The sequence below is a fragment of the Chroicocephalus ridibundus genome, chromosome 10 (genome assembly GCF_963924245.1).
Source record: "Chroicocephalus ridibundus chromosome 10, bChrRid1.1, whole genome shotgun sequence".
NCBI classification, from domain to species: Eukaryota; Metazoa; Chordata; class Aves; order Charadriiformes; family Laridae; genus Chroicocephalus; species Chroicocephalus ridibundus.
In genome coordinates, this window is record NC_086293.1 from 5818456 (window position 1) to 5838470 (window position 20015).

At 40.9% G+C, this 20015-nt stretch overlaps 1 protein-coding gene across 3 annotated transcripts in view; it reads left to right on the forward strand.

The window, feature by feature from the left end:
* The window catches only part of DCAF1 (DDB1 and CUL4 associated factor 1), a 53110-nt gene that overhangs the window by 19934 nt on the left and 13161 nt on the right, over positions 1–20015 (forward strand). For 2 of the 3 annotated variants that reach the window (XM_063347853.1, XM_063347852.1), the window contains exons 10-22: positions 1385–1564; positions 2433–2642; positions 3842–4011; positions 5788–5912; positions 6866–8126; positions 9061–9259; positions 9944–10026; positions 10959–11043; positions 12252–12485; positions 13013–13106; positions 13585–13689; positions 14539–14612; positions 15813–15917. In XM_063347853.1, the coding sequence (XP_063203923.1) occupies positions 1385–1564; positions 2433–2642; positions 3842–4011; positions 5788–5912; positions 6866–8126; positions 9061–9259; positions 9944–10026; positions 10959–11043; positions 12252–12485; positions 13013–13106; positions 13585–13689; positions 14539–14612; positions 15813–15917 (2925 nt within the window). Of the gene's footprint in view, positions 1–1384; positions 1565–2432; positions 2643–3841; positions 4012–5787; positions 5913–6865; positions 8127–9060; positions 9260–9943; positions 10027–10958; positions 11044–12251; positions 12486–13012; positions 13107–13584; positions 13690–14538; positions 14613–15812; positions 15918–16718; positions 16785–20015 lie in introns of all 3 variants that reach the window. The other variant, XR_010072748.1, reaches the window with a different exon arrangement.

Here is a 20015-nt window from a genome sequence, read left to right on the forward strand (position 1 = left end):
AGGCCACATCTGTTTGGATTCTGCTGGCATTTGTGTTCTGCCCGCGTTTGTATGAATCAGATCAAAACCCCTTTGGTAATCACAGTTGATCAGGACTGTCTGTGCCTTGTATTACATCTCCCTTATAAGGGCAAGAAAGGTGAAACTGGAATAATGTTCCCTCCACTTCATTTTGTCCATTATGCCGGAAAGATGGACCCTGGCTGCATATGCCCTGCTTTGGTGTTTCTCTGAACTTTTTCATGAGAAAGATCTTTATGCTCCCTTTTTTCCTTCTTTTTTTTTTTTTTTTTTTCTTTACTCCCTGATTCCACTTGCTGCTTGCATGGTAGTTCAAAAGGAAAACGAAAAGCCATGGCAGGGTGTGCTGCATGAGGATTCCTTCTGCTTGGCATCCTCAGGCCATGTGATAAAAACATGTGGCTGTTTTGTAGTGCCGTTGTCTCATCTGCCAAATGTTATTCCCAATATCTACAGACAGCAGGTAGAGCAGGTTTCGGTGGTACATTCCTCTCTTTTCTTGGGTTTTCAGAGGAAACCAGTTTCAAAGGGCATTCCCTTCCCTTGTCACTTAGTCCATGCCAGGCCTCAGGTCTTGGAGTGGAAGCAAGGCTGGAGCTGGTAGCACTGTATTCTCTGAGTATGTCCAACACCAGCAGAGAAGAGATGAAAAAACCTGCTAACTTGGCATATAGCAGCTGGTGCCAGTGCTTCAGCTCTCTGTGCTGTTCCTCTTGGCCCTGACTCTGGCAGAGAGTTATGAGTTCCTCATCGTTAGAAGTTAACAACCACATGCAAAAGTGCAGTTCTGAGCACATGGTCTGCACGTCTCAGAGGCGGGGTCTGAGAAAAGAAAAACTTCAGCTCAGTTGCCTACTGCCGGAGAAAGGCAAGCTTTACAATGGCATTTGATGACTCTTGAAATTCCCCTAGACTTCAATGTTACCAGGGTTTGCTAGAACTTCAACATAGCATATGATACTATTACACTGAGAAGAATTTCTGTTTCTTCAGTGGAAACTTCTCTTCCTTCTCTGCTTCTAGCAAAGCATTCTTTGGATAGCTTGAAGTAGTATGGAGAAGGACTTTCTGGAATTACACTGCACTAAGACTGCTGTATTTGTTGTGTTTAGGTCTGGGAATGGACCAATTGCTAGTCCTACATTGCCACATCACAACCTTTATTAGTCTCACAGGGGATTTCTTTTGCTGGTCTGCAAATGGGACTTTTTATTTTGTGTCTCAGATGTCCCAAATCAAGCTGGGAGTAACTGATATTTGTCCTCTGTCTGTTTGCCCCTCAAAGAACCCTCATTCTTCTTGAACAAATTCTCATCAGCAATGTGTTTGAAGTCCTTCTCAAGAATGTTCTTCTGCTTTCTAGGTGTGCATGCACCCCCATAATGTGCTTTCGGATGTAGTAAACTACACCTTATGGCTAATGGAGTGCTCCCATGCCTCAGGCTGCTGCCATGCTACCATGTTCTTCTCCATTTGCTTCTCCTTCCGTGCTGTCCTGGAGCTCTTTGACAGGCATGACGGCCTTCGGCGTCTGGTTAACCTGGTAAGGCTTGTAATATGTGGTGAACAGAGTTTTAGTGTCAGGTTTTGCACCCTTTACAGTGCAACTGTGGAGAGTTCTGTTCTTTGGTTTTGCTTGGATTTTTTTCCTCCTCAGTTCCCAAGAAATGGAGGAGTGGGGTGAGTTTTCTAAGCAACATACACATGGATCCCTTTATTGTTATTATTTTTATTGTCCAGAGACTTGTCACCCTTTGAGAGTTTTTTATTGCAAGTCCTGGGTTAAGCAGTAATTATTCAAGCAGTGGTGGCTTAGTGGTTGTTCAAATGTTTCTCACCGTTCCACATAGGTGTGCGGTATTGTCATGTACCCTTTGGGATGCAGATAAATCCAGCCTTGTTCCAGGAGAGGTACAGCTGTGTGAGTGCGCGTGTACTGTGGTAACCACAGTACCTCATGAGCACAAATTATACCGTTTATGCACAAAAGCTGGTATGTCTGTGTGGTATCGCTGTGCCATCTGAATTGCTTGGGTTGTATATAACTCCAGCACATCAGCACTGCAGGGTGTAAAAGTACACTTTGGTAATATAATGCCTAATAGTATTGGGCACAACACTGCCTCTAGATCTACATTGATGTAACTTCTGGTTTTCTTTCGTCATAGATAAGTGAAGGAGGGGGAATGGTTCTTTTTAGACTTAATATTGATTCAGGCAGATAGCGTTTTCTGTTCAGACAGCTTTTTGTCAGCTCTCGAGAGTGTGCTTGTATGTCTTGTGGAGCAAAGTAAGTTTGGATTTAGTACAAGTGCAGCTGAGAATTGTAGGGGTTTGTTTGTTTTTTTTCCTGAAAAGTGAGCTGATGAAACTTTTCTCCCCCCCCATCACTATCCAACCTTTTTCTGAAGATAAGCACTCTTGAGATCTTAAACCTGGAAGACCAAGGAGCCCTCTTGAGTGATGATGAGATCTTTGCCAGTCGCCAGACTGGGAAACACACCTGCATGGCCTTACGTAGATACTTTGAGGCTCACCTTGCTATCAAACTTGAACAGGTGAAGCAGTCGCTCCAGCGCACTGAAGGTGGCATTCTTGTCCACCCACAGCCCCCCTACAAGGTGAGTCGCGTGTTGCAAGCTTTTAACACGGTCATTGCGTTTTTCAAGTGAATCCAAGCTGCAGGAATATGTGGGTGTCCTTTGAAGCCAGTGGAATAACTAGGCAGCGTGAAATTTATGGGGATAAGGATTTTTTTCATTTGTACTCTTTTTTGTGCCTTGTGGAATGACACTACAACAGAAAAATACAGAAGAGCCTTTGAGGTTCGTCTGAACTACACTTGATTAAGGTTACTGCTCATCTGCTGTGGTTTCCTTTCCATCTCTCAAAAACTTCAGTTAAAGGCAGGTTATTTTTGAATCTTGTGGATTTTTCTATGCTTTTAATCTCTGAGAGGATGAAATCTGTATTTATAGAAAAGTGCGTAATGTTGAAAAACTTGAAAGTAAGTTTGATTTGATAATGACAACTGAACTGTGTCTTTTGGACACCATATTTTTTGGAATTAGCTGGAAAATTCTTGTGTTGGCTATGACTTCCCCCCCCGCCCTACTTTCTCCTTGCAAAGTGACTTATTTTTTATTTATTTTTTTTTAAAACTTAATTTTATAGCTGCTTGTTTTGAGGGAGCACATTTACCTGTGGTTTCTAGTTTAATTTGTGATGTTTTTCTAGAAGAGCTGAAATAAGAAAATGTCAGGTTTTGTTTTTTTTTGCTTCTGCAAAAATCACTTATTTTCATTAACTAAAGAAATGTGTATAAATTGTTGCTGCCTTGTGTAATTTATAAAAAAACTATTGAAAGGCAAGCTTGTTAGGAATGTCCTTTTTTTTCTTTAGTATGTTTTGTAGTCAGAACTTACAATCTGTAACTGAATATTTTTTGCAAACAAAATATTTTAGCACAAATGTATTTTGAATGATGGTCTAGTAACTACTGTATTAGTAACTTAAAAGCAGAGTAGAATTTTAATTTAATGTAACTTTTCTTCTTAAATTGGCCTAAGCCTTCTAGGACTGCAAAGAAACTTTAAGGTTGTTATTCTTAAGCTTATTATGGTATAGTATAGTGACAGTTGCTGTGCTCTTTTATAATTGGGGAATAAACCAGAAAATAAACACTTAATCTGCAATAAGCAGTGGTAGTCTGCTCTTTGTGGAAGCATTTTTCAGTTAAATCCCAGCAGTGGGGGATTTGATGTGCAAGTTTGTAACCCCTGTGATCTCTCTCTAATGCTTTCATCTCGCTTCGCTGCAGGCCTGTTCATATACTCATGAGCAGATTGTAGAGATGATGGAGTTCTTGATTGAATATGGTCCAGCACAGCTATACTGGGAGCCAGCAGAGGTTTTTCTCAAATTGTCTTGCGTCCAACTCATGCTTCAGCTCATTTCAATAGCATGCAACTGGAAGACGTACTACGCAAGGTGAGCTGTTTGCTGTAGCACTCTATTTTAGTGCAGTAAGTTGTGACTTTTGGGCAGAACGTTACATTTCTAGATTTTTCTACCTCTCTGGTAGCATTTAAAACAGGCACACACTGGTTGGTGCTGCAAGGGCCTGTGCTGTGGCTACACGGTGCTTATGAAAGTTAACACTGTGGAAAGCAGGACTAAAATTTTGAGGTAGAAGAGGGATGTCATGACATTTCTGAAAAGCCAAAATGCCTCAGGCCTCTGATTTCTGAGAAATCAGCATCATAGTAGAGCTTAATCACAATTCTGTGCATCACAAAATTTGTGTACCTTTTTGCTAGAGAAAGAGTAGAAAACCTTCAAAGTAGAGGGTAATATCAAGACTTATCTTAATCCCGGAAAGAGGTGAAATGTCTGTTTGGATGTATGAATTTAGCTGACTCAAGAGAGGCCACTGCATTACTTTGTTGTTTTGTTGGTATTTGAAGTTGACTGAGCAGATGTAACTGGGAAAGTTGTGTGAATATGTAACAAGCCAGCATTTGAGAGAGGAAACAGACTGCAGATCGTTACTGTGTATCGCTCGAGTACATGTCCCGAGGTGATACACTGCCAGCTGCTAAACTCAACATGTTGGTAAAGGGGTTCACCTTATCACGCAGCTTTTAAGTTTCTCCCTTGTCTTGCCTGCAGACAAGCTGTGGGGGCACCATGATACTCTGTTACGTTCCTGTGGCACCTCTTCACCCCACCTCCCTACCCCCAAAAAATCTGCAACATCTTTATTCTTAAGAACGAAAGGGAACTGTCACCAAGCTCTGATAGAATACCGTTAAGATCCTGTCCCCAGTTCAAAGGAGGATGGGTGCAAAGTTCCAGCCTCTGTTCATCCTAATGACCATCTGCTCCCCAAAGTGAAGCTGTAATTCTCTCTAGAGATATGTTCACAGATGAGTCACTGTCCGCTATAACTAGCTGTCATCAGCGGTGTTCCTGTCACTGGGACTCCCTCCTTATTTCTGCGGCCTGCAGGAGCTCCTCGCCTAACTTACCTTAAAAGCCTTTGAAATCTGTTTTGCTTCTGCAATCCCCTGCCTCCCTCTCTCTCTCAGGTTGCACTCTCCTGGGTAGTGTCTGTTCTCCTGTTTCTTACTCTTTGCAGCTGTTTCCTAATTGCTACCTGGGTTAACTCTTACCTTTCTATACAGGCTTACAAACCTTCCCCCCTTTTCTTGCGTTGTTCTGCTCTTCCAAGTCTTGCTTAACAGCCCTTTTCATCTTCCACACACCTGTGTTTCTCTTAAACTGGTGCCTAAGTTGATGCCTTTTCCCCTATTACAATTGTCTGTTTTACTGCTGAACAGTTTCCCTTTACTTCAGAAAAACTTCTTTCGTAGTTGACTGGTGACAGAGTATTTTAGACAGCAGTGTTTCCCAACTAAGATGTAAAGTTAAATTAGATTTAGAAGCTGAATTTAGAATGCTTTTTTGGATATTCCTTAACAGTCTTATTTTTATAAATACAAAATTACAGTCATTTTAGGAGTCTGTGGGCAGTGTGGGATAAATGTTGACAGACTGCAGGCAGTGGTGTGCATGTGAGCACCGCCTTCTGTGGAGAACAGCCCTTTGAGTGGAATGTTCTAAAATCAAAAGGCATCATCAAATACATTAAATGTGACTGATTTACTCCTGTTTGTTGGAGTAGAGCAGATCAGATACTATTTTATATTGTTGAAACAACATGTACGTACACCTCTAAGAAGTTCTTCTGTTGTTGTCTTCCAGGAATGACACAGTACGATATGCTTTGGATGTACTAGCCATCCTGACTGTGGTTCCTAAAATCCAGTTGCAGCTGGCAGAACCTGTGGATGTGTTAGATGAAGCTGGATCCACTGTTTCCACTGTGGGTAAGCTGAAATATGGTCCTCATGACTTACACACTTATCAGTTGCCTTCTACTACATGATTTTTCAGCTGGCTGTTTCTCACCTGCAGTGAGACAGGGGTTAAAATAAGTCATGTATTCAGAGTTATTGTCAGGGATGCAAATAAATGGGAGAGTAGACTGTGGTTAAAATTGTGTCATGATTAGCACTGTGGTTGGATTGCAGATTTGAAGGCGTGGTCATTGATTTGCACTTGTTTTCAAGAGCTCATTAAATACAGATGGAGGCAAATCTACTTTCATAATGGGACTATTAGGTTCCCTCAACTTCCCAGAAATTTAGGTCTCCTGGGGATTTGGCATTTGAGAATACGGGAGAGCAACAATTATTGCAGTTCGAGTTATGCTCTAACTGGCTACCTGCAGATTCAGTATGCAAATGAATGAGATGAGACTGGATCAGATTTAAGGCTTATGCATTAACTGGGGCCTGACTTTTTTTTTTTTTTAAGAAAGTAAAAACCCAAAGTTTCATTTTTGCCTGACTCCTTTTGGAAGCTGTGATACGATTTCTTTTATTCCCTTCATAACATAGTCCCCGTCCTGCCTCTCTGTTTCCACTTTGTTAGTATTTATACAAGAGAGTTGCTTTCTGCAGTAAGAATCAGAGGCTTGCTTGTGCATCTTTCTATGTGTCAAGTATCTCAGATTTTACATTCCTGGGCCAATCATCTCTGAAAGATCATTTGACTCTCTACTTACTAATGATGAAGTGGAGGAGCATCAGCGTAGGAAAACGTTTTGCCAGGGAGGTAGAAGAATACGTCTTACACTAGTTAGCAGAACTTCAGAAATTCCCAGAATGAAGAGGATTACCTATTTTCCTCAAATTTGTTGAAGACTCCCTTGTTTGTCTGATGAACTGTGTAAGATACATTTTAGAGTACTAAATAAAGTGTTTCTTTCCCTCACTAGGTATTAGTATCATCCTTGGAGTTGCTGAGGGTGAATTTTTCATCCATGATGCCGAGATTCAGAAATCAGCCCTTCAGATCATCATCAATTGTGTATGTGGCCCAGATAATCGGATCTCCAGTATTGGCAAATTCATCTCTGGAACTCCTCGGCGAAAGCTTCCTCAGGCCCCCAAGAGCAGTGAGCACACATTAGCTAAGATGTGGAATGTGGTACAGTCCAACAATGGCATCAAAGTGCTGCTGTCATTGCTGTCTATAAAGATGCCGATCACAGACGCAGATCAGATCCGAGCATTAGCCTGCAAAGCCTTGGTGGGGCTCTCGCGCAGCAGTACTGTCCGGCAGATTATCAGCAAGCTCCCCCTCTTTAGCAGCTGTCAAATTCAGCAGCTGATGAAAGAGCCGGTGCTTCAGGACAAACGCAGCGAGCATGTGAAGTTCTGCAAATATGCTGCTGAGCTGATAGAGCGTGTCTCGGGGAAGCCGTTGCTGATTGGCACAGATGTCTCTCTGGCTCGGTTGCAGAAAGCGGATGTGGTGGCCCAGTCAAGGATCACGTTTCCTGAGAAGGAGTTGCTGCTCCTGATTCGGAACCATCTCATCTCTAAGGGCCTAGGAGAAACTGCATCTGTCCTTACTAAAGAGGCTGACCTACCCATGACTGCAGCATCTCATTCATCTGCCTTCACCCCTGTTGCGGCTGCTGCCTCTCCTGTGACCCTGCCTCGCACTCCTCGCATAGCTAACGGCATCTCAGCCCGTTTGAGTAGCCACACTTCTGTAGGTTCCACTGCCACCTCTGTCCATGCTCAGGCAAGGCCGTCTGCATCCCAAGGTCCACTTGCCCTTCCAGGCCCTTCTTACGCCAGCAGCTCTCCTCTGATTGGCAGGATTAGCTTTGTCAGGGAGAGGCCATCTCCCTGCAACGGCAGAAAAATCAGAGTGTTGCGACAAAAATCGGACCATGGCGCCTACAGCCAGAGCCCAGCTATCAAAAAGCAGCTGGACAGACACCTTCCTTCCCCACCCACGCTGGACAGTATAATCACAGAGTACCTTAGGGAGCAGCATGCCCGCTGCAAGAACCCTGTTGCCACCTGTCCCCCTTTCTCTCTCTTTACTCCCCACCAGTGTCCTGAGCCAAAACAGAGGCGCCAAGCGCCAACTAACTTTACCTCACGGCTGACCCGCAGGGCAGCCTTTCCGAAGTACGGAGGGGTGGATGGTGGCTGCTTTGATAGACACCTTATATTTAGCAGGTAAGGAAGAAAAATGTTTCTTGATCCCTGTCAGGATGCACCAAAAAGCCTTACCTGGATTTAGGCTGTGCAGTCCCACAGCAGAGTATCCTTGGAAAGAAAAGTGTTTTAATTCAACAGTGACAAGTGGGAGAGCCTTGAAAGGCATTTTTAGAAGTTGTTCTGTTTCTCTCGTCCTTAGTACTGACCCTTAGTATGTAAAGCACACTTTATTTTCACTATCATGTTAATTCATTAGCAACATTGACTAATGAAGCCCATAGCTCTTTGTTTGCCTTTGGAAGGTAAGTAACACCAATTTTATACAAGAGTGTAGCACAGCCTTGAGGATGGTTGGCTGACAGATGCAGGATGGCGGAATCCATATTTTGCTCTGTCAGCTGAATCCACAGCACTGCAAGTTGGTAGCCTTTTTATGTGCTCCTTCTTTGCTGAGGTTAAATTGGAAGATGATGTAAAGTTTATAAAAAAATAAAGATGATACATAAATGAAAGCATCTTCACAGTGAAACCAGTATCACCTTGGGGAATTGTGATGACAGGAGGTTATTTGGCTGATGTGCCATGCCTTCTTGTGTTGAGTGTTTCAGAACGGTTAGAAAATTTTTTGCTAGCTGTCTGTACTTATCCAGGTGATGGCATTGCAGGTTTTCCATCAATCCAGCTTTGAAGAGTGACTCCAAGTGCTTCATCTTAATGATGTGCTTTAACAGAAGTACTTAATGGTGCAAAACAAACCCTGAAACTTTGCAAACACTGTTGTAACATACTCACTTGACCACTAGTCTTACAATTGACAATTAGCTTGTCCTAGAAGGACAGCTATAACCTGTACCTACGTGGTTTTTAAGGACTGAATTTAATATCATCACACGACGTTTCAGTTTTGCTTTTCTTCTCTCCTGGATGACCCTTGTATTTCTGCCTTCTGTAGGTTCCGTCCGATTTCTGTGTTCAGGGAAGCAAATGAGGATGAGAGTGGCTTTACCTGTTGCGCGTTTTCTGCGAGAGAACGATTCTTAATGCTGGGTACTTGCACAGGGCAGTTGAAACTCTATAATGTATTCAGTGGACAGGAAGAGGCCAGTTACAACTGCCATAACTCTGCCATCACGCACCTTGAGCCATCCAGGGTAAGTAATCAGAGACCTGTTCTGAGTTTTAGAAGTTCTCACAGACTAAGCCCTGGTATGTTTTGGGCCTGTCTGGATATTTGCATCTAAAATGCATCTGCTGGCTGGTCTGCAATGCCTGTCATTAAAGTACTTGTAATAGTTACATACTCCCTCTCTGTGAGTTCTACAATTATTTTTTTCTTCCCAAGATAATAGAGAAGATGCGCAGTGGCTCTGTGCCTTCATAAGTAATTAATATATGTGTCCAGGAGCGCAAAAATGCTTAAACTGACTATGTATTTAAGATAAGTGTGAGATAAGATATCAGGGTTTATATCACCTCCCTTTGGAGAAAGAAATCTTTTGGGGGATGATTCTAGGAAGAAATAAAAGTTAACTGATTTATAAGCAGAGTGAGCTCCACTCACAGGGCATCAGAATTCAGGCATGGATTATCCTGATTTTTATCTGCTATTAACTCATATATCATTTCCATTGTTATCTGGTTTTGTCTGCCAAAGGCTCTTTATATTATACATCGTATTAGATACCTATAATTTATCTCCACAGGAGTAGTTTAGTAAGCACAAAATCTGCTGTAGTTCCTAAATTCATCTTGTACATGTTAAGTTAAAGTGTACGGGTAAAGTGATAACCTCTGTTTTCCTCGGTATTCTTTTCCACTCCCATCTGGCAATACAGGATGGATCTTTATTGCTGACATCTGCTACGTGGAGCCAACCTCTGTCTGCATTATGGGGAATGAAGTCTGTCTTTGATATGAAGTAGGTATACTCTGATCCAGCTGTGGGGTATGTTGCAGTTAGAAGAACCATTCAATATAGGCAGAAACCCTAACAACAAACTCTATGAAAGCACAGCACAGCTCTTGCAATGTCTCTTGTGAAAAAATAAAATGTGCTCCCTTTCTTATGTTTAATATCTTCCCTATTTTATTGGCTACAGATAGCTTTGCTAAATTCTACCTACCTAAAGTCCTGTTTAATGCAAGATAGATCAGTAAAATCACTGTTGGCCCTGAAGGCAAAGAAGTATGTTTGTATTTTTATTCTTGTGTTCGTAAATTATCTTGACAATCTTTCTGTAGCCAGGTACAGAATTTTATTAGTACAGTGATTCGCGTGGTGAAATTGTCAGACCCTGGGAACAAGCTATTTCAGACCCAGAAAAAGCTATTTAAAAGTTATTTCAATATTTACAGTTTTTCCTTTCGATAAAAAATGGGTGGAAGGCTCTTCCTTTTTTAAAAGGTTAGGCTGTTGTCTACCTTAGTTGTAAGCAACAATTTTGGTGTGATCTGTTTTAGGTCAGCTAGAGAGCATTTTTCAGATAAAAAGTTTAACATGCCTCAGGTGTGCATGTGTGTTTGAACGTTCGTGATGCCATTCATTACTTGCTCCTTGAAATACTTATGTTTATGGCAGAACCTGTTGATGACAAGTCTGTGAATTTGATACTTGTGTTTTTTTACTGGTCTGCTGTAAAGGCTGTGTCTATAATAGACACTTTCCTGCAAATGCCAGTGGAGCATTTTACCATTGTAGTATGCTGTGGTCAATGGTGAAGGAAAGTCTTTTGTACACATTTAGTTTTCTGCATCGTTGAAACCTCTGCTGGAGGTGTTGGGGTAGTGTTTGGTTCACACGGGTGGTTTGAATCTGCAGTCCCTTGACTTCCTTTCTGACTCTACCTACAGGCATTCCTTCCCTGATGACCACTATGTGGAGTTCAGCAAGCACTCTCAGGACAGGGTCATTGGCACAAAAGGAGATATTGCCCATGTAAGTACCAGTAGAAGTCACGGTTGTGGAGCTGTTGCAAGAATATAATTCTTCACAGGACATTTATTAACAGATGTGGGTGCCGTGATGCTCTGTAACTGATGAGCTAAGCGGCTTTAGAGGAAAAGCTTTGAAAGTGTCAAAAAACTTCTCAGTAGCTCAGTCAACAGCTGTGGAAAATGCCCTATAAAAAGTGTCCTTAAAAGCATCCTCCTTTTACTCCCCCAAAACCTGCAGATTGCTTTTGGGTAATTTAATTTTACTAATATATTTTCAGAGAATGCAATTGTGTTTTGTATGAATACCTGCAAATTTGACAGACACAGGCTTCAGAATGCTTTTCCTTCTCAGTGTTAATTTGCATTGCTTATAGGCGCTCTTTTGAAAGAGTATTTGCATAACAAATTGTCAGAAAACACAACTTATTCAAATTATTTATGATTTTACTTAATTCTGTGATTTGTTTAAGCAAGCTACCCATTCCTGACCAGTTTTTAACTTGGATTTATCTGGAAGTCAGATCAGTTTGTGTATTGAGTTTATCTGGTAAACAGATTTGTTTTCCAATTCTAGAGGATTTTTTCCTCTCTAAGTTTGAAAGAGAGCTGGGCTCTGAGGGATGTTACAGATCAAATTTATCTGAGAAGATGGTCATAAAGCCTTCGCACTAGTTAAAGCCCTTTTTATCTTTTTATCTTCCAACAGTTTGTTGGGGCAAAGCTCAGAAAGTTGCATTTCCATGTAAACGCCAGGAATTTTAACTCCTTTTCTATAGTTTCTGGCTTTTTTTCCCCTCTCTGTGTGCTTTGGAGTTTTCATGTTTGTAAATACCATCTGTTCTGAAAGCAGTTCATTTCTGAAACAGTTTCTGGCTAAGCGGTACCTTGTGACTGCAGCTTCACAGCCTGCTTTTCATAATGGAGTTAGTTTCTTTGGAACTAATCAGAATCATATTGAAATATATCAGTGAACTTGCAGTAAGCTAAGTACTGCCAAAACATGTTGTGAGATTTGGTTCCAGCTGTGGAAAAACTATTGAAGGACTGGTAGAAAGCGTTGTCTTTAGAACGCTCTCCCTTGAAATGGAAAAGCAAGATGGCAAATGGGGTGATTCTGGAAACAATTTAGAAGGGGGAACATGGGGTGATCTTAGGCACAGGTATATTACAAATTGTGACTAATCTTTCTCTTTCTTTTTAATCTAAAAGATCTATGATATTCAGACTGGCAACAAGCTATTGACTCTGTTTAACCCAGATCTTGCCAACAACTACAAGAAGAACTGTGCCACCTTTAACCCCACTGATGACCTTGTCCTAAATGATGGTGTCCTCTGGGATGTTAGATCGGCACAAGCCATCCACAAGTTTGACAAATTCAACATGACCATCAGTGGTGTTTTCCACCCCAATGGGCTAGAGGTCATAGTCAACACAGAAATTGTATCCTTTGGCCACTCTGGTAACTGATGTGCTGGGACCTAAAGAATTTGTATTGATAAACAAGTAGCTGCTTGCAGAAGTTGTATTAATGGTCTGCTGTGTTACAGGTTATATATGGTAACAACGGTTTTTGTCTGCGAATCAAGTAAGTCAGGACTGTCAGCTAGCTAATTTAAATCTAGATTCTGCCTCTGATATGGCCTAGAGGAAATACGTAACACACAGAGGAAGAGAGATTTTCTTTTCTAATATACTCTGTGGTACCTCTGCTCTCTTCCCATCCCTTTACCAAGGTCAACCTTGAAGCTCTGCAGTAACCTCTCATGACTGGGAATGACATTTTGAGTAAGAGCTTTTTTATTTCGAACGTATGGAAGGGATTGTGGTGCTAGAATCTGACTCCGGTTCTGTCATATTTGCAAGAGGCTGGCAATGAGGTTTCTTGAATGCAGTTAATCAGTTGTTTGCCATTGTGTTGAAATAGAAACTTTTAATTGTTTGTTGCTCCTTAGCCTGTGTTTTTTCAGTGGGACCTCCGAACTTTCCATTTGTTACACACAGTACCTGCATTGGATCAATGTCGTGTGGTCTTCAACTATACTGGCACAGTTATGTATGGAGGTAGGACTTCTCAGTCTTACATTACTCTCCTTGGTCACTTCTGGTTTGAGATAAGTAGATGCTTGTTCAGGGAAACTGGAAGCTTCAGACAGTCTGTCTAACTCCAGACCTTCCTGGCATGTGCGAACTGGAATTTTTTCAGGATGTTTATGGTACACGTATTGCTGACAAAGACAGTTTTCTCTAACATCAGCAATATCACAACTCATTTGTGAGATTAAAAATCCACCTATTAAAAAAGAAAATGTGTATAACAGCAGATCTTATGATACTTGAGAAAATAATTTTGTCTTCTGTATTAAGTTTCAATGGTCTGCAGTATTAATAAAGGTAGCTCTGGAAGAGTAGATATTGAATGGGTCTTGTCAAGCTATTAAATAAAAAGAAAATTCGTGTCAGAGTCCGATTTGATCTTAAGTTGATTAATGATAGTGATGAATGGAAGGTGGATTTGTGGAATAATCTTTCCTTGTACCAGCTATGTTGCAGGCAGATGATGAAGATGACCTTCTGGAGGAGAGAATGAGAAGTCCCTTTGGCTCTTCTTTCAGGACATTTAATGCAACTGATTATAAGCCTATAGGTAAGAGTAGGAGAGGAGCAAGTAGCTTGGTCTGGAGGTTTGAAGGTTTATTGAAAGCTCTGCTTAGTAACGTTCACTTCCTCCTCTCCTTTGCACGCGTGGCAAAACAAATTCTGCTATGACCTGTTCTGGTTGAAGCACAAGAATTGGGTTTAATGCTGAAATAGGTTCAAGTATCATACCCTGTTCAGTGCATGATTGCAGTTCTGGCATTATTTTCCTTTCCTCTTTCCAAGTAGGGTATAATCTGAGATAGTAGGTCATTTGGCCAAGATGTCATTGGGCTCATTTCAGGAAGGGCTGTTATTTCGGGGGCGGGGGAGGGTGGAGCGGGGGGGTGGGGAGGGGGGTTGTTGGTGGGGTTTTTTTTGTTTGTTTGCGGTTTTGTTTTTTTTTCCGTTTTACTTTTGTTTTCATTTTCCCAGCAGCATTTCTCCATGCTGGTAGTTCAAAATGCTGTCAGTTTGGCCTCTAGCTTGCAAAGCTGCTGGAGCTAAGCTAGCGTGGGGTTTGATATTGAGAGGAGGCATGGCTCACAGCTCAGTGCCTTGGTTGCCACCTATCCTGGAAAATTATCTGTTGTGTACTGTGCTTAGAGAAGCCAAAAAATATATTACCAAGGGAGGAGGCACTATGCAGAGGAGGTTAAGAACTTACCTGGCTATTTTTTCTGACAGTCTCCAACATTTCTATTCTTTATTCCAGGTTGAATTAGTAACAAATGTTCATTTTGCTTTTGTTTCAGCTGGTTTCTCTTGTCCTCACATTTTATTATCTGCTTTTAGATAAATATGTACTATAGTAGTAATATGCAGTTAACCAATGAGTTTGTTTTGTGATGTTTTCCAGCGACGATAGATGTCAAGCGGAATATCTTTGACTTGTGCACAGACAGCAAGGACTGCTATCTAGCTGTCATTGAGGTAAAGGAGCTAAGAATAAACTCTGATTCTCTGTAGCTGTGGTTTTGAGTGCAATGTCTTTTGTTTCTTTTTAAAACCTTCAGAAGTGGTGATTCTAGAGTTCCTACTGTTATTCGTGTCCTAAGCAGTGGTGGTGTTTTAATGGTGGTAAAGATGCTGTCAGTTTTTTGCTGTCCACGCACAGCAGTCTTGTTTTTCTGCCTCTAATTCCTTAAACTTCTAAACTCATTTGCCTCTCTTCAAACACTTCACACTATAAAATTTCGTTCTCATAGGCATAGAGAGAAATGCATATTTTCGTATTTATAGCAATAATTTCCTATTAAAATTTGCATTGTATTGAATAACTGGGAAATGCAGTCTTCCTGCGGCTTTCCACAGAGCTTTTCTGTGAATCACTGTTACTGTTTTTTTCACTTGTCATCCTAGCAAAATCCCAGAAACTAAGGATTTGAAGCAAAAATTACTGAGCAAAACATATGGTTTGTTAGAGGGGAAGTAAAATTAAACTAATGGGTCCAGTTCTTTGTCCAATAATATGTTGTCAGTACCCAATTTCTTGAACCTGACTATGTACACGTAGTCACTAATTTAGAATCCAGTCAACGTAATACTCTGTGAAGCACCGATCCTTACAGACGAAAAAAGCCAGTAAAGAATTTGTAGTAGGACAAGCTTCATGTTTAACTACTGAAGTTCGAGTAGTTAAGGTTGTGAGGCCAAGGTATGAAAATTTTCTTTTAAAGGAGCCATCGGAAATGTTACTTCAGTGCATGTGGCAGCAGCGGTTGCTGGGGCGTCAGACTGCTGTGTGCTGGAGCTCTTGCTATGTGACAGCTTTTAGCATCCTCTCAAGGCATATGGTACAATGATATGATAGGGAGGCAAATTTGAAAGGAAGCAGTGTGGGGTTAGGTGAGAACTAACCTGAAGCATGTTAAGGATCCAGTACAGGTGTTAGGTTTACTAATAAGAGTGTAACTTGCGGATGACAGAAGCAGGAAGTAGATATTTACATCATGCCTGGGCTGGTCCTTGAAACCAAAAAAGACTTGGGTTTAGTGCTAGTTGTACTGCTGCTAGGAAATGGGAGGGAGGGATTTTGGTAATGTGTCTGTAATTCAGATCAAATAAAGCACTGACTATGACCCCGGAGCTTAATTCCGGGGGCTAACTGTTGTGTGGGCATCTCCCCTTCAGAATCAAGGCAGCATGGATGCCATGAACATGGATACAGTTTGCAGACTGTATGAAGTGGGCAGGCAGCGTTTGGCAGAAGATGAAGAGGATGAAGAAGAAGATCAGGTGAGAAGTATAGCATTAACCTGGCTCTTCAAGAGAAGCTCTTAGCCATCTGCATGTGAGAGGCTGCAAGTGTTCATTTATTACCCATAAAGTACAGATGCCTTGTTTGGTCTCACCTGGTGTGAAGTAGATTACTGTCAGTAATCTATGCAGTAGATGCAGTAATCTGCAGTAACTGTGCAGAACCTGTGTGAACAGTAACTTTGTGCACTGTAAACCAACGTGATAATTGATAATTTATTTCTTAATTTCCCTAAGTGTTTCAATCTTGATCAGAAACTTTTCTGTTTATTCTGCTTGGGTTTTTTAAAATATTTCGACACCCAGCAGAGACAGAGTGTTTGAGGTTTTCCTTTTTTGATTCCAAGTCTCATATTTGGGAATAACTTGTCACCAATTTCTGAATGAGACACACCTTGTGACTAATGGAGTGAAACTGCACAGTTGCAGTTTCTTCTACATAGCAAAATGTTTTAAGAATTTTAAAGTAAGCTGTAGGTTTGTGTTGGGATGTGTTGGTTTTCCTTCTCAGAGCAGCTGTTTGATCTCTGGCAACTTGACAAAAGAGCTAAGAACTGCAATAAGTGCTCCTCAGGGTGCAGTCGGTAGAATATACAGTAGCACACAATACTTACTGCAGTGCAATGAGAATTAAAGACAAATTTGTAGCTTTTTGGGTGTCAGGTTTTTGCTTGTTTTTTGTTTTTGTTTTTTTTTTTTTGAACAGGCAAAGACCTTGTGCTTCAATTCCCTAAAGATTTTAAATCCATTATTCTCTGCTCTTTGGTGTTTGCATTCTAGTAAATCATATATTTGTATCTTCTGTGAGAAAAGCTGACTTCACCTTTTTCCAAAGAATGCCAGAAGGTAATATTTTGGTGGGGTTTTTTTTCCAGCCTCTGTGGAAAGGTGGATTTCCGATACCCTTTCTGTCTCTGAATCTTCCTGTTGCTAGGTTAAAACTTTTACTTTTCAGTTCAGAAGACTGGATAGCAGATCCCAGGAAAGTGTAATGTTCTTTGCAGTTGGTTGTTATTATTACAGTTTCACTGTAATTCTGAAGATAAAGCAGTAGTTCTGTTTTGCGTACACAATTTGCTGTTCTGTCCTCTCAATGTGCTACAAGGTTGCAGTTGGCATTCTTATGAAATCCTTTGTCACTGTTTCTATCCCTAGATCGGATGGATTCAGTTTAGGAACTTTTAGAATGGGTGAAGAGTAAGAATTCCTTAGGAAACAATGAGGGGGGGAAATTACTCTTCCTTCCAAAGTGTTTCTGCTTTCAGCCAGTGCTTGCCTCAGGCAATAGTTTCTATTTTTGTCTCTGCTTCCACTGTTTTTTTTGGTTCACATTCAGTATATTTTAGTAAGGTTATTTACATTTTCTTTATAAAAATCTCAAAAAATTGTTTGTAGCAGAAAGCGATTTTGCATTGTACAATGGTTAACTAGCAGCTATGAAGACACTGTTTTGCAATATCGCTGGTAAGTGTTGACTGAAGCGGAGATCTGTATTTGTATAGAGGACGCAGTCTGAGTGCTGTTGGTTCCAGGCTGTAACACTAGGTACCAAGCAGAGATAAGGTATCTGTCATCCATCAGACGTGACTGGGGACGCTTCCTGTCTTACCAATGGAGGTGGCCCCTGGCAGAACTTAAGTATGCTATAAAGCTTTTCTGTAAAGCTTATGGAGTATTCCAACAAAGCTGCTTGGGGATAGATTTGCAAGCTAAGAGTGACTACTTGGTACTGCATAGTTGCTGCTTTTTATGGTCTTCATTTCTGGGGTGTATAGATAACAGTAACTTTTAGGGATGGTTACAATCAAGTTTCTTTAGTAAGAGAGATTTGTTTTCAATATAAACAACATTTACGAACCTGAATTCAATTCAATCTATATATATTAAGCAAAACATTAACTTGCTTTCTGTCCCGTAGCTGTTCACTGCTGTTCCTCCAGGTTTGTTCTAGTCTTAGGCTTACAAAATACAGCTTTTGTCTCCATAGAGACATCCAGTATTGAGCTAGAATGAGTAGAGGTTTTCCAGAATAAAGATGGAATCTCTCTGGCACGCTTGTCTGTTAAGGCCAACAAAAGTAATTTGTTTCCCGGTGAACAGGAGTTTTCTGTGTATGCATATGCTCACACATAGGTAGGTGTTTACTACTTGCTTAGATAGTTTCTGTGATTTAGGCTTTGAAAAATTGGAAATAAACTTTCAGACTTGTTGGGACTTATCACAGATATTCTGGCTAAAAGATGATGCTTCTGATATCTTCCATGAAAGTGGTGGGGGAGGAAGTCCATGTGAATCAACATTACACTGACGTCTATTTGGTCAAGATTTTTAGAGCTGATATTAATCTGTTTGGCCCTTGTATATTGACACCTTCATTTTACACATACATATATTTTTTGTATATGATCTACATGGGTCCACGAGTACAGATTTTTGCCCGTGCAGAAAGTAGTAAGTACTCAAATAGAGCATATTTGATGGGCAAGCCTTGCTTGGAAGCCATGTGACGTAGAATAAAATTGCTTTAAAAATTGTGCTTGAGACAAGTTAAAAACTATGGAGAAAAATATTTGCCTGACATTTTTTACTTTAAGTTTTGCCGCCTCGTGATGTCATTTTTGACAAGTGTCAACTGGTGGATCTGTGACAGATTTTTGAAAAGCAAAAGACTGAGGGTAAAATGAACCTAGCAGGGCGGTAGATATCTTTCAATTCCTTCTCTCATTTAAGTGAAGAAACAAAACAGCTATATTACTCCCCCTTCCTCAAGCCAAACCTTGTGAAATCAACACATAAATTACCCTCAAATTAAATGACCGGGCTGACTTAGCTGGCTTGTGCATGGTACTGCTGCAGTAAATGTTTATGGTTTTGTTTGAAATACTTGAGAATAGCACTACTACTGTAGCTGAGTTCTTCCTCAGCTCCTATACTAGCCTTTCGTATGAGATCTCTGGAAAGCTGCCTTTTCCTAGTTACGGCCAGTAATCCAGAGTTGTCAGGCCTTGTTAAACAGAACAAATGCAAAATGGATATTAATACTCTGTGACCTGTACTTACTGCGATAACTGAGGGAAAGTGAAGATGTAACACGCTTAGCAAGAGCCGGTTTGTTAGCCTTTTTTTGTTGGATGTGTTACTCCAAAAATACTCGTCTTTCTGCCTTGAACTTCTGTGAGTTTTGTGTATTATTTCACTGCTGGATGAGTATCTAAGTGGGTCCATCAGTGACTGAGTGTCTCTCAAGCATTTGCATACCTGTTCACTCTGTGGGGAAACAGGCAGAGTTTCCTATTCTTCAGTCCTGCAGCAAGATCCTCCTCTTCCTCCTGTATTTGCCACTGTTTTGATACACTCCTTCAGAGTTAGACTTAGCAAAAATAAGATGGGTATGCGAGCTACTGGTACACGTGCTGGGCCATCTTTTGGTTGTTAGCTTGCTTAATTCTTATTTATTTCCATTTCTTGGCTGATTTATATCCCCTGTTTCATTCAGTAATCTATTGTCTTCTGCAGTGAGACAGACCAGGAATTTCAGAGGAAATGGTGCAAAGGAAAGTGAACGTACTGATCTGGCCTAGAAATGGCGCATGGCAGTTGCCAGGGGCCAGAAAAGGTGACTTCAGAAATATGAAGTGATCAGAAAAGCTAAAACCAAGGGAACTGGCTGACCACAGAGTAGACTCAAAACTGTGAAACTTAAGTCTAGATGACGTGATCTTCTGAGTGGGTTACAGGATTTTCGGTCTGTGCATTTTTACCTCTTTATTTTAGTTTTTCTTTCCATTTTAGTTCTTTAAGGCCTATTTTTTATCTCTGTGGTACATGTGGATGATGTTGCACCTGTGAGGCTTAAGTAGTATTCTCAGTTATTGTCATGTTCAGAGAGATTTATGGCTTCAGTAGCAGATTGCTTCACCTAGCTGTCCCTGTCCTATAAAGTGTGTTCTACTTCTTTTGCCAGAACTGAAGAACTGTTAATTATCCTGCAGTGCTTCTGGGCTATCGAAATGGTGATGGTAGGTGTGTAATTTGTCTTTTTGCATTGGTTTAGAAAACTCTAGGTGATATGAAACG